General features: G+C 39.8%; 1 protein-coding gene across 1 annotated transcript in view; it reads right to left on the bottom strand.

The window, feature by feature from the left end:
- Positions 1 to 18,452, bottom strand: part of raraa (retinoic acid receptor, alpha a) — a 137,930-nt gene that overhangs the window by 52,581 nt on the left and 66,897 nt on the right. Inside the window, 1 exon segment of the mRNA XM_072667860.1 lies at positions 9,006 to 9,496. Coding sequence (XP_072523961.1) covers positions 9,006 to 9,153 — 148 coding nt within the window. The 5' untranslated portion in view covers positions 9,154 to 9,496.

The following is an 18,452-nucleotide window of genomic DNA, read 5'->3' as shown; positions in this document are numbered from 1 at the left end:
ATACTGTGTTATTGTGTAATTACTGAATACTGTGTTATTGTGTAATTACTGAATACTGTGTTGTGTAATTACTGAATACTGTGTTATTGTGTAAATACTGAATACTGTATTGTGTAAATACTGAATACTGTGTTATTGTGTAAATACTGAATACTGTGTTATTGTAATTACTGAATACTGTATTGTGTAATTACTGAATATTGTGTTATTGGTAAACACTGAAGTATTGTCCGTATGCGAGTGCAGCACCTCATGAAAGTTGTCGAGGCTGAGCGGAACTAGATGGAGATATTTTTTTGGCGGAGACAGGAAATAAACACCCGACCACCCCACAAGTAATTCAACAGCCAAGAGTGACAGTTTAAATCTCACCCGTTCTGAACACACACACACACACACACACACACACACACACACACACGTACATAGCTGCTCGCTCTGGGCTCTCTAATTAAAGCAACGCGGTCATAAATCAAAGCAGATGTCCCGTCTCGCGCCCGCACTGCGCAAACGCCTCAATTATCAAATCAGTTTGAAATAACACACTTCACACAGATCCCCCCCACCCTTCACCCAAACACACACACACACACACACACACACTCACACTCACACAATGACTGTCAAGTGCAATTCATGAGGTACCGCCGGTCTAGATATCAGAAACTGAATTTATCGTTGTGACCAGCCACTTGCGCCACTTGCGCCAGTGTATGTTATACACTAACATCTGTAATATAACAGTGTTTATAGTGTTACGGTTATACACTAACATCTGTAATATAACAGTGTTTACATTGTTACGGTTATATTCTAACATCTGTAATATAACAGTGTTTACATTGTTACGGTTATACACTAACATCTGTAATATAACAGTGTTTATAGTGTTACGGTTATACACTAACATCTGTAATATAACAGTGTTTATAGTGTTACGGTTATACACTAACATCTGTAATATAACAGTGTTTATAGTGTTACGGTTATACACTAACATCTGTAATATAACAGTGTTTACATTGTTACGGTTATACACTAACATCTGTAATATAACAGTGTTTACATTGTTATGGTTATACACTAACATCTGTAATATAACAGTGTTTACATTGTTACGGTTATACACTAACATCTGTAATATAACAGTGTTTATAGTGTTACGGTTATACACTAACATCTGTAATATAACAGTGTTTACATTGTTACGGTTATATACTAACATCTGTAATATAACAGTGTTTATAGTGTTACGGTTATACACTAACATCTATAATATAACAGTATTTACACTTTTGCAGTTATACACTAACATCTGTAATATAACAGTGTTTATAGTGTTCCGGTTATACACTAGCATGTGTAATATAACAGTGTTTACATTGTTACGTTTATACACTAACATCTGTAATATAACAGTGTTTACATTGTTACGGTTATACACTAACATCTGTAATATAACAGTGTTTACATTGTTACGGTTATACACTAACATCTATAATATAACAGTGTTTATAGTGTTACGGTTATACACTAACATCTGTAATATAACAGTGTTTATAGTGTTACGGTTATACACTAACATCTGTAATATAACAGTGTTTATAGTGTTACGGTTATACACTAACATCTGTAATATAACAGTGTTTACATTGTTACGGTTATACACTAACATCTATAATATAACAGTGTTTACATTGTTACGGTTATACACTAACATCTGTAATATAACAGTGTTTATAGTGTTACGGTTATACACTAACATCTGTAATATAACAGTGTTTATAGTGTTACGGTTATACACTAACATCTGTAATATAACAGTGTTTATAGTGTTACGGTTATACACTAACATCTATAATATAACAGTGTTTACATTGTTATGGTTATACACTAACATCTGTAATATAACAGTGTTTACATTGTTACGGTTATACACTAACATCTGTAATATAACAGTGTTTATAGTGTTACGGTTATACACTAACATCTGTAATATAACAGTGTTTATAGTGTTACGGTTATACACTAACATCTATAATATAACAGTGTTTACATTGTTATGGTTATACACTAACATCTGTAATATAACAGTGTTTACATTGTTACGGTTATACACTAACATCTGTAATATAACAGTGTTTACATTGTTACGGTTATACACTAACATCTGTAATATAACAGTGTTTACATTGTTACGGTTATACACTAACATCTGTAATATAACAGTGTTTACATTGTTACGGTTATACACTAACATCTGTAATATAACAGTGTTTACATTGTTACGGTTATATACTAACATCTGTAATATAACAGTGTTTACATTGTTACGGTTATACACTAACATCTATAATATAACAGTGTTTACATTGTTACGGTTATACACTAACATCTGTAATATAACAGTGTTTATAGTGTTGCGGTTATACACTAACATCTATAATATAACAGTGTTTACACTGTTACGGTTATATACTAACATCTGTAATATAACAGTGTTTACATTGTAACAGTTATACACTAACATCTGTAATACAAAAGGATTTACACTTTTGCAGTTATACACTAACATCTGTAATATAACAGTGTTTATAGTGTTACGGTTATACACTAACATCTGTAATATAACAGTGTTTATAGTGTTACGGTTATACACTAACATCTATAATATAACAGTGTTTACATTGTTATGGTTATACACTAACATCTGTAATATAACAGTGTTAACATTGTTACGGTTATACACTAACATCTGTAATATAACAGTGTTTACATTGTTACGGTTATACACTAACATCTGTAATATAACAGTGTTTACATTGTTACGGTTATACACTAACATCTATAATATAACAGTGTTTACATTATTACAGTTATACACTAACATCTGTAATATAACAGTGTTTACAGTGTTACGGTTATACACTAACATCTGTAATATAACAGTGTTTACATTGTTACGGTTATACACTAACATCTATAATATAACAGTGTTTACATTGTTATGGTTATACACTAACATCTGTAATATAACAGTGTTTACATTGTTACGGTTATACACTAACATCTATAATATAACAGTGTTTACATTGTTATGGTTATACACTAACATCTGTAATATAACAGTGTTTACATTGTTACGGTTATACACTAACATCTGTAATATAACAGTGTTTACATTGTTACGGTTATACACTAACATCTATAATATAACAGTGTTTACATTGTTACGGTTATACACTAACATCTGTAATATAACAGTGTTTATAGTGTTACGGTTATACACTAACATCTGTAATATAACAGTGTTTACATTGTTATGGTTATACACTAACATCTGTAATATAACAGTGTTTACATTGTTACGGTTATACACTAACATCTGTAATATAACAGTGTTTATAGTGTTACGGTTATACACTAACATCTGTAATATAACAGTGTTTACATTGTTACGGTTATACACTAACATCTGTAATATAACAGTGTTTATAGTGTTACGGTTATACACTAACATCTGTAATATAACAGTGTTTACATTGTTATGGTTATACACTAACATCTGTAATATAACAGTGTTTACATTGTTACGGTTATACACTAACATCTGTAATATAACAGTGTTTATAGTGTTACGGTTATACACTAACATCTGTAATATAACAGTGTTTACATTGTTATGGTTATACACATCTGAACTGAAACGTCCCGTCTCCCTCTCACACTTGTGTTTGGATCTCTCTATTAGGACTCGGTGTGTGTGTGTGTGTGTGTGTGTGTGTGTTTCTGCTTGCTTACAGTGCCTGCTGTCTTTTTGAAGCAGCTTATGCTTCAAGGTAGAGCGCTATATTTACATTGTGGCTGCACTCAAGGGTGTGTGCTTGTATATGCGAGTGTGTGTGTGTGTGTGTGTGTGTGTGTGTTTATATGTGTGTGCTGCACCATGGAAATGGAGCCATCCAGGATTAGAGGAAGACAGCTCACTCTTTGGAAGTGAACAGAAGAAGGGTTGGGGGGGATTTGCATAATCAGAAGCGGAAAAGCCGGAAAAGACTCGAGAGAGAGAGAGTGTGTGTGTGAGTGTGTGTGTGAGTGTGTGTGTAAGTGTGTGTGTGTATCATGCTGACAGCTTCTGACAGGCCGTGCAGGATGAACTCTCATCCCGAGACATGATCTCTTTTTCTTTCTCTCTCTCTCTTTCTCTAATACACACACACACACACACACACACACACGCGCGAGAGCATGAGAACTGAGTGGAGAATGTGGAGAGAGGACAGAAACCTGTCAGATTATCATGTGGATAATAAGAGAGAGAGAATAAAACGAAACACACACACACACACACACACACACACACACACACACACACACACACCAACACACACAGCTTTCTCAAAGGCATGCTGTCTCTTCCACTCAGTGGTCGTCTGTGGATCTACACATTTCTATGCATATATCTGTTTCTGTGTGTGTGTGTGTGTGTGTGTGTGTGTGTATGTGTGTATCCTCAGATGACCTCATGCTACAGACTATCATGGTCATAATTCAGTGGACGGTCCACCTTTGCAAATTTTCCATACATTCTCCATTATGTCCAGTTCGGAGAAAAGTCCACCAACCAGAAATATACAGCTAGCAGAGTCCAGCGGGCAGCAGAGTCCAGCAGGCACTGATGAAGGACTAGAGGATGACCAACACAACATGTACAGCAGCAGATACAGAGCTTCTGCCTCTGACCTTACATCTACAAGGTGGACCAACTAGCTCGGAGTGTCTAATAGAGAGTGGACAGTGAGTGGACACTGCTGCGTCTGATCCACTCGTACCAGCAGCGCAACACACACTACTAACACACTCCACCACCACCATGTCAGTCAGTGCCGCCATTCACATCATTCACTCTGGATTGTGATTGGTCAGGACGCTCACAGCACCCAGTATAAACACTGTGACTGGTTAAGGTAAAGAGCTCATTTGCATATTGCTGTGATGTCAGCGCTGCACAGGCCGATCTCACAACTACAATTAAAAACCCATACAGCAGTGTGTGTGTGTGTGTGTGTGTGTGTGTGTGTGTTCCACGGCAGGCATCTGCAAGATGCTCCTGCAAATTCTGAACCCAAAGTGTGTGTGTGTGTGTGTGTGTGAAAGTTTCCTCTGGCCGCGGCCCTGCCACCCAAGTGGAGCTCCACTCTTCAGGGACGTCCAAAAGAAGACCACCAGCAATGAGCAAAACCACACAAACACACAGCCTCAACCAGCATACTGACACACACACACACACACACACACACACACACTTGCATAAGGGTCTATATAGTTGCTTATTGAAATGTACACAGAAATGTTCATGCTGACAAATTTCAAAAACATAAGATTATACAACACACACACACACACACACACACACACTGCTTGGGTGTGTGTGTATGTGTGTGCACATGTGTGAGTGAGATAGCACTGCATGTACAGGAAGTGGCGTCCACAGCCAGGAAATGTTTGTTCTGCAAGAGGGAAGGAACCTGGTCACCTTTCTGTGTAAACACACACACACACACACTCGCTGGGCTCAGTCATGCATTACTCGAAGACACAAGCTTACTCATTCTGCTGAAACTGGACATGAAGCTTCAACACAAACCCATATACACCAATATACACCCATATACACCCATATATACCATTATACACCCATATACACCAATATACACCTATATATACCATTATACACCCATATACACCAATATACACCTATATATACCATTATACACCCATATACACCCATATATACCATTATACACCCATATACACCAATATACACCCATATATACCATTATACACCCATATACACCCATATATACCATTATACACCCATATACACCAATATACACCTATATATACCATTATACACCCATATACACCAATATACACCTATATACACCTATATATACCAATATACACCTATATACACCCATATACACCAATATACACCCATATATACCATTATACACCCATATACACCAATATACACCTATATATACCAATATACACCTATATACACCTATATATACCATTATACACCCATATACACCAATATACACCCATATATACCATTATACACCCATATACACCAATATATACCTATATACACCTATATATACCAATATACACCCATATACACCCATATATACCATTATACACCCATATACACCCATATATACCATTATACACCCATATACACCAATATACACCGATATACACCTATATATACCTATATACACCCATATACACCTATATATACCAATATACACCCATATATACCATTATACACCCATATACACCCATATATACCATTATACACCCATATACACCAATATATACCTATATACACCAATATACACCCATATACACCCATATATACCATTATACACCCATATACACCCATATACACCCATATATACCATTATACACCCATATACACCTATATATACCAATATACACCCATATACACCAATATACACCCATATATACCTATATATACCAATATACACCCATATACACCTATATATACCAATATACACCCATATACACCTATATATACCAATATACACCCATATACACCTATATACACCCATATACTCCCATATACACCTATATATACCAATATATACCCATATACACCTATATATACCAATATACACCCATATACACCCATATACACCTATATACACCCATATACACCAATATACACCCCTATATACCTATATACACCTATATACTCCAATATACACCCATATATACCTATATTTACCAATATACACCTATATACACCCATATACACCTATATACACCCATATACACCAATATACACCCCTATATACCTATATACACCTATATATTCCAATATACACCCATATATACCTATATTTACCAATATACACCAATATACACCCATATACACCAATATACACCCCTATATACCTATATACACCTATATACTCCAATATACACCCATATATACCTATATTTACCAATATACACCTATATACACCCATATACACCAATATACACCCCTATATACCTATATACACCCATATACACCTATATACTCCAATATACACCCATATACACCCATATATACCTATATACATCAATATATACCAATATACACCCCTATATACCTATATACACCCATATACACAAATACATCCATATACACCTATATACACCTATATACTCCCATATACATCCATTTACACCTACATACACCCATATACACCAATATACACCCCTATATACCTATATACACTCATATACACATATATACTCCAATATACACCCATATATACCTATATACACCAATATACACCCCTATATACCTATATACACCCATATACACTTATATACATCCAGATATACCTATATACACCCATATACACTTATATACACCTATATACACCCACATACTCTCATATACACCCATATACTCCAATATAAACCCATATACTCTCATATACACCCATATACACCTATATTTACCAATATACACCCATATACACCTATATACACACATATACACTCATATACACCTATATACTCCAATATACACCTATATACACTTATATACACCTATATACACCCATATACACCTATATACTCCAATATACACCCATATACACCTATATACACCCATATACACCTATATACACCCATATACTCCAATATAAACCTATATACACCTATATACACCCATATACTCCGATATACACCTATATACACCTATATACACCCATATACACATATATACACCCATATACACCAATATACACCCCTATATACCTATATACACCTATATACTCCAATATACACCCATATATACCTATATTTACCAATATACACCCATATACACCAATATACACCCCTATATACCTATATACACCCATATACACCTATATACTCCAATATACACCCATATACACCCATATATACCTATATACATCAATATATACCAATATACACCCCTATATACCTATATACACCCATATACACAAATACATCCATATACACCTATATACACCTATATACTCCAATATACATCCATTTACACTTATATACACCCATATACACTTATATACATCCATATACACCTACATACACCCATATACACCAATATACACCCCTATATACCTATATACACTCATATACACATATATACTCCAATATACACCCATATATACCTATATACACCAATATACACCCCTATATACCTATATACACCCATATACACTTATATACATCCAGATATACCTATATACACCCATATATACCTATATACTCCAATATACACCCATTTACACTTATATACACCCATATACACCTATATACACCCATTTACACTTATATACACCTATATACACCCACATACTCTCATATACACCCATATACTCCAATATAAACCCATATACTCTCATATACACCCATATACACCTATATTTACCAATATACACCCATATACACCTATATACACACATATACACTCATATACACCTATATACTCCAATATACACTTATATACACTTATATACACCTATATACACCCATATACACCTATATACTCCAATATACACCCATATACACCTATATACACCTATATACACCCATATACTCCAATATAAACCCATATACACCTATATACACCCATATACTCCCATATACACCCATATACACCTATATACACCCATATACACATATATACACTCATATACACCAATATACACATATGTACTCCCATATACACCCATTTACACCTATATAGATGTACAACCCATGTACAACCATAAACACTCACAAACATCCATATAAATTCATATGCATCCACATACCTTCATAAACACCCATATGCTTCCATATACACCCATAAACATCTACACACAGCCATATGCACCCATGTACATCCATGTACACCTGTATGCACACACACACACTTTCAGCGTACTCACTGGCTGGAGAAGGTGTGCTGTATCCACTGATGGGCAGCGCAGGCACCGCGGGGGGCGACAGACCACCCAGCACATGAGGGAAGAAGTAGGAGAAGTGCGGGACGGGGAAGCCATTCAAGTGAGGGCTCGGGTTACCCTTCCCGGACATGACCACTGGACCGGTCACTGCTGGACCGGCCACCACGGTAACACGTATGTACACACACACAAACACACCGTCACGGCCGTTAGGCTGAAGGCCTCACGAGGCTCCGGCCCCCATCGGGAAGCCTCGGGGGAGTGGCTTCAGGGACGGGATGGGGCGGCCAGCGGAAGGGTGAGTCTCCTTAAAGCGACGACTCGACAGAATCCAAACCAGAGGAGAAGTCCGGGGCTGGGAGGATCCGAACAGCTAGGGTTCACAAGAAGCTTCTAGAAGATTGGGTTCCATAGGGTGACCACAGTGACCATTTGGGCTGCTTCCCGCCCACTTTGCATTGGAAAGGACGGCCCTAGAGAGAAAAAGAGAGACAGGAAACGAGAGCTTTCAGTTGTGATAATGTAACATAAACATCCCGGTTCTTCATATACAAGGAACAGCTCTTGTAGACGGTTCTAGATAGTTCCAGAAAGGGTTCTACAACTGCCAAGGTTGAGTTAAAGAACCCTTTTTCAGTACAATGTATGAACGGGGTGTACGAAGTTTGTCAGGCGTTTCTTTTTAGCGCAGTTGCTATAGCTTCGCTCAAAAGTCATGTCCTGAGTCTTTTAATGAATCATGTGTGTGTTTTTTTTTTGGGCGTAACGTGCAGTAATAAACCAATCAGCGTGTCTCTCGTCATACCCTTTAAGAGCCAGGTGTGGTCAAACTGACCTTGGCGGGTTGCTATTTCAGTGGTGTAAAGCGTTGGGGGGGTTCGAGCATCTGGTTGCACGCGCCTGTGTTGATAATTCACTGCCAAGATAGCAACGAACGAACGTCTGACTGTTGACAAACATCTGCCTAGACTGTTTTCAGTCAGTGGAGCTGCTGCTTTGTTTTCCGTTGCCGAGATACACAGCAATATGCCAGAAACTGACCTGAAGACCCCTCATTTAGAATCCACCACCAGATATATTCGTAAGCCTCGTTGCTGTTGAAACAATGCAGACGTGAAAAAAGACTGTTGGCGGGGTGGAAGATAAGAAGGAGCATCGCCCAAAGTGTTAACGTGCAGTAAATAGTGCGTAATTTCTTCATTTATTCACTTATTTATTCGGTTGTTTATTTGTATAATTTCATCACTATCCGTTTTACGTGCCCCTTCTTAGCATGGCTCCGGCGGCCGCTAATTACCGCTCGCCCCGATGAAGCCGTTCGAACGTGAATCTGAAAAACCGAAACACCGCAGTGTGGATGCCAAGCTCGCCAAGTGTTTTGCCATTAAAAGCGTCGTTTCTGGCCCTAATGAACGGCTACGTCTCCGGCCTAATGCTACAAAAACACCCCCTTCATGCTAATTAGTGCCTCAGAACATCACACGCGCTACCACGGCAATGACTGGAGGATAAAAAGCAAAGATATAAAAGTGGAAACTAGAAAAGGAAGCTGCTCCAGCCATTAATTATGGAGCTCCCAGTGGGCCGCCAATAAAACTCCATTAAAAACAGTAATGCAGTAATGCCTGAGGTTTATTTATTCTTCTTTCTGCTTGTTCTGGTGCACACACACACACACACACATACCACACACACTTGTACACACCCGGTTGACCGCACAGTACCACTAAAAAAAAAAAAGAAAAGAACTCGATGGACTTGGAAAAAACTCTACACAGTGGAGGTGAACGGACGACGGTAAAACAGTGGGAAGTGTGTTTTTAGGAAATATGGGGACTACTTTTTTAACCTTAGAACGCCCTGCATGGATCCCTCCACCAGGTTTAACATGTTTGAACCAAAGCCGGCTCAAAACCAGATCGGTACCGTCTCAAGACCAGTCTGGTTAAAGGGAGGTGGTTTTTACATACTTCAGAATTCACTCACGACGTCGGGATACATGCAAGGTGTTAGCAGGAAAAAAGTAGTGCCTTGCGATAAACCCATTTCGGTCAGATTTCCCTCTGTTTTATCATCGTTAAGCTCAGAGGACTCGCGTAGGTTGTCTGCTGGGTTTGGATAGTAAATAAAATGCCTATATTATTGCTGTAGTCACGGCGACTGATGCCTGGTTCCATTCCCCACCACTGTAAAGAAATCTAAAACTGTAAGTTTCTCCATAATGGATCCTTTTACCCCAAATCCGCCCTGACTGAGCGTTCGCATCTCGGCCGCTGAATTCTACAGCAATTTTGAAATATTGGTGGAATTCCCCTTTAATGTAACAAGGCAGCCATACAAGCTTGAATGAACCTCAATAGTGTGAATTAACACCAATCAAATAACAACACTACGAAACAACTAACACACACACACACACACACACACACACACTCAAGCACACCTCAGCCAGCCTGCAAAACACCAACACCAACCCACCCACCAGACGGCCCCTGGAATCACCCTGGTCTCTGTGGCGACGGCCCGCTGACCCCTGCGGCATCTCTTAGTAATGAAAAACCAACAGCAGCCTTACTCAAGCTTCACCACACACACACACACACACACATGGACACACCCAGCACGGGAGGAGGGTGTCGCAACCACTGGTGACGTCTTAACAACACACACACCACAAAATCACACGTAACATTTACTTTACGCAACAGCTACATGTTGATTTTAGATAAAAAGCTGCTTAAAATATAATATTAAATAATAACAGATCAGAAAGTATGACAACTGATCTGTTTAGGCCACGCCCACTAACAAATTCAGCTGGGAAAGCTGGAAAATCCCATTCGACAAAGCAAAAACTAGTCAAAATAATGCGTTAATTCAATAAATTTATGATAAATCAATTAACAAATCAATCAATTATCAATTCAGTTAATTAATGATTAAATCAAGTAATGATCCAATCAATTAACAATTCAATCAATTAGTGATTCAATCAAGTAATGATTCAATCAATTAACAATTCAATTAATTAGTGATTCAATAAATTAACGATTCAATCAAGTAAAAATTCTGTGAGGTAACAATTCAATCAATTATCAATTCCATCAGGTAATGATGAATCAATTAACCATTCAATCAAGTAAAACTTTAATCAAGTAAAATGAAATCAATGAATTAATCATGATCAATCGCATTAAAAGCAGCCTATGCTTCAATATGAGCCTCCTTTCAGCTTCAGTTTCAGGTCGAATGGGATTTCCCCCCAGCATTCTCTAAAGCTTGTCCAACTTAGCAACAGTCGCTATGAAAGAATGCATTTGTGGGTGGGGCCTAAACAGGTCATTTGAAGTAGTAACAGCAGCATCAGGATAATAGCACATCTCTGCCAGGGTCTCACTGCCCTATCTCTCTCTCTCTCTCTCTCTCTCACACATACACACACACACACACACACACACTTGTCAGAAGAGAAGCCCCCTGTGACATTTGTGCCTCTATCAGAAAGGTCAGCCTGTAATTACCCTAAATGCCAGTGAACATGCACCTGAAGAAACACACAATGATATATATGTGTGTGTGTGTGTGTGTGTGTGTGTCCCAAAGAGGATGATAGGCACTTCAGAGAGCATCACCGATTTAAAAGCGCGCACACACACACACACACACACACACTTAACATTTATTTTATGTAACGGACACAGAACATTTTATATTAAATAATAACAGATCAGAAATGATAGGAATTAAATTAATTGGATTAAAGCTCCTAGGCTTGGATTCCCAGACAGGGATTAAGACTAGACTAGATTTACAGAGTTGGACTAAGACTTAGATTAAGATTTAGTGTAGTGTATTAATGGGTGTAATTAGCATGCGTAATGCACATTCTGTGTGTAGTGTGTGTGTGTGTGTGTGTGTGAGTGTATTCATCTCTTTAAGGGGACTCCAGGATTGGAATATGAATGTTGCCGCTGGTGTAAAAAATGTAAAAGAGGCCTAAGATGATCTTTAGCTGAGGACGGAGGTTAGCCTTGTAGCCTGGGTTAGCATTAGCATTTAGCTCAGTGTGTGAGAGCTTGTATGTATGTGTGTGTGTGTGTGTGTGTGTGTGTAGGGCCAGCCCTGCTATTGACACAGCTGGTCGGGAGGAAAAGATTGCTTAATATGAAATATGAAGAAATCAGTAAAGTGAAGAAGGGAGTGGACTGAGAGGAAGAAGAAAAAAAATCAGACAGGCTCACACACACACACACACACACACACACACACACATACACACACACACATACAGGGTTTAGGGTCTTGAGAACCCCCCCAATCCCTCCACTTCTAGTTCTTTTCCCCATCAGATGAAGCCTGAAAGTGATGATGCTCAGTGTGGACAGAAGCCCCGCCCCCAAATGTCTGATAACAGGGTGGTTCTACCCAGTGCAACAACTCAGTTATTGATTAATTATTAGTAATTATTCCCCGGAAGACTCCTTCATCCACACACACACACACACACACACATATGAACACAGGTAGACGTGTGCTGTTCCTCTCTGGAAGCAATAAAGATGATGTTTTTAACTGGAGCAGGGGGGCACTGACCTGTGACACACACACACACACACACACACACACTCTTCCTAGAAGGGCCTTGCAGAGGGGTTTCCAAAGCTCGTCACACTCGTGAGATGAGGCCTCTTTTATAATGAAAAACACATTTCAGCACCACTACTACTGCGCACACACACACACACACTTGCACACACACACACACACACACACACACACACACTTGCACACACACACACACTTGCACACACACACACACACCTCTCCAGCTCAGCCAACTTCGGACATCAGAATATCCAGCAGTCGTGTCTTTAAACAAGTCACTAGGGCTCCTCTCAATATGCAGTTTAAGCCCCACCCACTTTCTATGTTACAGCTGGTTTCCACGGTTACGTAACACCTGTCTCCAAAAGTAAGCTACACCCTTTTTACACTACCAGCATAATGTTGGTCACACTACACGTATTCATTTAATAGCTACACTACATCCGTTTCCATGGTAACGCTGCACTCACTCATCATCATTTTTGCAGTACATTACAATTCCTGCTGTCATTCCCATAGTTGTGATATACCTGTTTCCATAGCTACGCTACATCTATTTACATAGTAACGCTGCATTTAAGGCCATAGCTACACTACATCCATTTCCGTGGTAACGCCGTCCCTATTTCCATAGCTACACTACATCCACTTCCTTAGTAACATGGCATATGTTTCCATAGCTATACTACATCCATTTCCATGGTAATGCTGCCCCTATTTCCATAGCTACACTATGTCCATTTCCATGGTAACGCTGCCCCTTTTTCTACAGCCACACTATGTCCACTTTCGTGGAAATGCTAAACCTGTTTCCATAGCTACGCTACATCTTTTTACATAGTAAAAACATAGCATTTAAGGCCACAGCTACACTACGTCCATTTCCATGGTAACGCTGCATTTTGATAATACACTAGTAAGGGTATCCTTCCCATGGTCACGATAGTTCATTTCTATAGTAATGCTACGACTGTCTCATGGTTTCACTACACTAATACTGGACAAAAGTATTGGGACACCTTGTCATTCACCTTTCTTCTGGAATCAAAGGTATTTAAAAGAGCTGATCCTGTGTGTGTGCATTTGCACATCTGTGTCAGCAGCAGCAAAATGGGTGCATAGCTAAATACACTCAGTGTAAATGTTTGTGGAGGTGTCCACAAACATTTGGACATATAGTATACATGCATTACCATGGTTACCCCCCCCCCCCCTCTCTGTCTCTGATGCAGTCAGGCTAAATGTCACATGTTTTCTATAAAGCTCACTTTAGCCCCCTGTTTACCGATACACTGCGGATGTGCTGTAAACACACGGCCTCTAAACGCAATTCAATTACAGTGTGTGTGTGTGTGTGTGTGTGTGTGTGGTTGCTGTACTTCAGGATTCCCCCTCCTGCTCAATCTATCAGCTTAAACTCAGGAAGGTCAGTCAAAAATCAATGTAGCTACAAGGCTAATGTCTAATAGTCTGAAGGAATGAGCGTGTGGATCATAGGAACATTATAGAGCATTATAGAGCGCCCCCTATGCTTCCTGTAGTGTATTACAGTCTGTCAGAATGAGCGTGTGGATCATATGAACATTATAGGGCATTATAGAGCGCCCCCTACGCTTCCTGTAGTGTATTACAGTCTGTCAGAATGAGCGTGTGGATCATATGAACATTATAGGGCATTATAGAGCGCCCCCTACGCTTCCTGTAGTGTATTACAGTCTGTCAGAATGAGCGTGTGGATCATATGAACATTATAGAGCATTATAGAGCGCCCCCTATGCTTCCTGTAGTGTATTACAGTCTGTCAGAATGAGCGTGTGGATCATATGAACATTATAGAGCATTATAGAGCGCCCCCTACGCTTCCTGTAGTGTATTACAGTCTGTCAGAATGAGTGTGTGGATCATATGAACATTATAGAGCATTATAGAGCGCCCCTACACTTCCTGTAGTGTATTACAGTCTGTCAGAATGAGCGTGTGGATCATATGATCATTATAGAGCATTATAGAGCGCCCCCTACACTTCCTGTAGCGTATTACAGTCTGTCAGAATGAGCGTGTGGATCATATGAACATTATAGAGCATTATAGAGCGCCCCCTACGCTTCCTGAAGTGTCCCAATACTTTTATAACATTTATAGCAGGTTTTCCATCACCATGAAGAACCCTGTACCCCTTTAACCAGGACAAGAACCATTTCAGCAGTCAAACAGATCTTGGTTCTGTCGTGGTTCTGTACAGAACCATCCCTCTCACTAAAGAACCCTTGAAGAACCCCTTTTAAAGGATGTATGTCATGTCGGTTTGTCCGTTTATCTAGACAGCAGTGTGTGTAGCTCTGTATGGAGTTCTGTGTAAGGGGTGGAATGCATTACACAACTCCACCACATATGACTGTGACTGCATTTCCCAGAATGCATCAGGAAGGTGGGAGCTCAGCATGACCTTTGGAAATGAGTGAAACAGGACGCTGTGAACGTGAACAACAGCACACACATACACACACACACATACACACACACAGAAACACAAAGTTGTGTGATGAAGGCCAAAAGGGTTCATGGATACAGCTACATGCAGTCACACACACACACACACACACATTATAAGTGTAATATATTACATTCTACTATATTATACAACAACAGGTGTGTATTTGTGTATATCAGTATATCAGGGCATACAGGTGTATATCTGTTTATATCAGTATATATATGGATGTGTATCTATGTATATAGATGTACAGTTTCAGTGTATATAAGTGTACATTAATGTATATCAGTGTATATAGATGTGTATCTGTGTATATAGGTGTGTATGAGTGTATGTAGATGTGTATCAGTGTATATAGGTGTGTATGAGTGTATGTAGGTGTGTAACAGTGTATATAGACGTGTATCAGTGTATATAGATGTGTATCAGTGTGTATATAGGTGTGTATCAGTGTATATAGGTGTGTATCAGTGTATATAGGTGTGTATCAGTGTATATAGATGTGTTTCAGTGTATATAGATGTGTATCAGTGTATATAGATGTGTATCAGTGTATATAGGTGTGTATCAGTGTGTATAGGTGTGTATCAGTGTATATAGATGTGTATCAGTGTATATAGATGTGTATCAGTGTATATAGGTGTGTATCAATGTGTATAGGTGTGTATCAGTGTATATAGATGTGTATCAGTGTATTTCAGTGTTTACAGGCGTATACTGGAGTGTATCAGTGTGTGAAGTGGAATCAGCTGCTTTAGGAGGGAGTGTGTGTTCCTTGAGGGCTCAAACAGATGAGTATTGACTGAAGCACTGATTGATTGGCACGTGTGAGATGAGATGTTTAGCCAATATCATTGCTGGTTACTTATTTACCCCCACAGAGAATGGTGTGTGTGTGTGTGTGTGTGTTTGTGTGTGTGTGTGTGTGTGTGTGTGTGTGTGTGTAAACTTTTTCAGCATTATATGAAAACACGGCGAGCGTCACAGCCACACAGTTGTGGGTTCGGTACCTGAACTGCCGCTGCTGATCACAGGGTTGTGGGTTCAGTAGCTGAACTGCCGCTGCTGATCACAGGATTGTGGGTTCAGTAGCTGAACTGCCGCTGCTGATCACAGGGTTGTGGGTTCAGTAGCTGAACTGCCGCTGCTGATCACAGGGTTGTGGGTTCAGTAGCTGAACTGCCGCTGCTGATCACAGGGTTGTGGGATCAGTACCTGAACTGCCGCTGCTGATCACAGGGTTGTGGGTTCAGTATCTGAAGTGCCGCTGCTGATCACAGGGTTGTGGGATCAGTATCTGAAGTGCCGCTGCTGATCACAGGGTTGTGGGTTCAGTAGCTGAACTGCCGCTGCTGATCACAGGGTTGTGGGTTCAGTATCTGAAGTGCCGCTGCTGATCACAGGGTTGTGGGTTCAGTAGCTGAACTGCCGCTGCTGATCACAGGGTTGTGGGTTCAGTATTTGAACTGCCGCTGCTGATCACAGGGTTGTGGGTTCAGTATTTGAACTGCCGCTGCTGATCACAGGGTTGTGGGTTCAGTAGCTGAACTGCCGCTGCTGATCACAGGGTTGTGGGTTCAGTATTTGAACTGCCGCTGCTGATCACAGGGTTGTGGGTTCAGTATTTGAACTGCCGCTGCTGATCACAGGGTTGTGGGTTCAGTAGCTGAACTGCCGCTGCTGATCACAGGGTTGTGGGTTCAGTATCTGAAGTGCCGCTGCTGATCACAGGGTTGTGGGTTCAGTATCTGAAGTGCCGCTGCTGATCACAGGGTTGTGGGTTCAGTATCTGAAGTGCCGCTGCTGATCACAGGGTTGTGGGATCAGTATCTGAAGTGCCACTGCTGATCACAGGGTTGTGGGTTCAGTAGCTGAACTGCCGCTGCTGATCACAGGGTTGTGGGTTCAGTATCTGAAGTGCCGCTGCTGATCACAGGGTTGTGGGTTCAGTATCTGAAGTGCCGCTGCTGATCACAGGGTTGTGGGTTCAGTATTTGAACTGCCGCTGCTGATCACAGGGTTGTGGGTTCAGTATTTGAACTGCCGCTGCTGATCACAGGGTTGTGGGTTCAGTATCTGAAGTGCCGCTGCTGATCACAGGGTTGTGGGATCAGTACCTGAACTGCCGCTGCTGATGGCTGGCCCTGTGCTCGGACACCGCTGTACTGTACCATTTATACTGTACTTAACTGAACTACTGAGGAATTTACGGAGGACTCTGGTCAAGCCTTTGACCTAGTAACAGTGGCAGGCTGTGAGTAAGTGTGAGGATGTACTGTATCTTATCTCTTCAGTATCAGCTGAAACACACAAACACTGAAGAGACAGCG

Source organism: Salminus brasiliensis, chromosome 22, assembly GCF_030463535.1.
Source record: "Salminus brasiliensis chromosome 22, fSalBra1.hap2, whole genome shotgun sequence".
NCBI lineage: Eukaryota > Metazoa > Chordata > Actinopteri > Characiformes > Bryconidae > Salminus > Salminus brasiliensis.
This window is presented reverse-complemented; position numbering and strand designations above follow the sequence as displayed.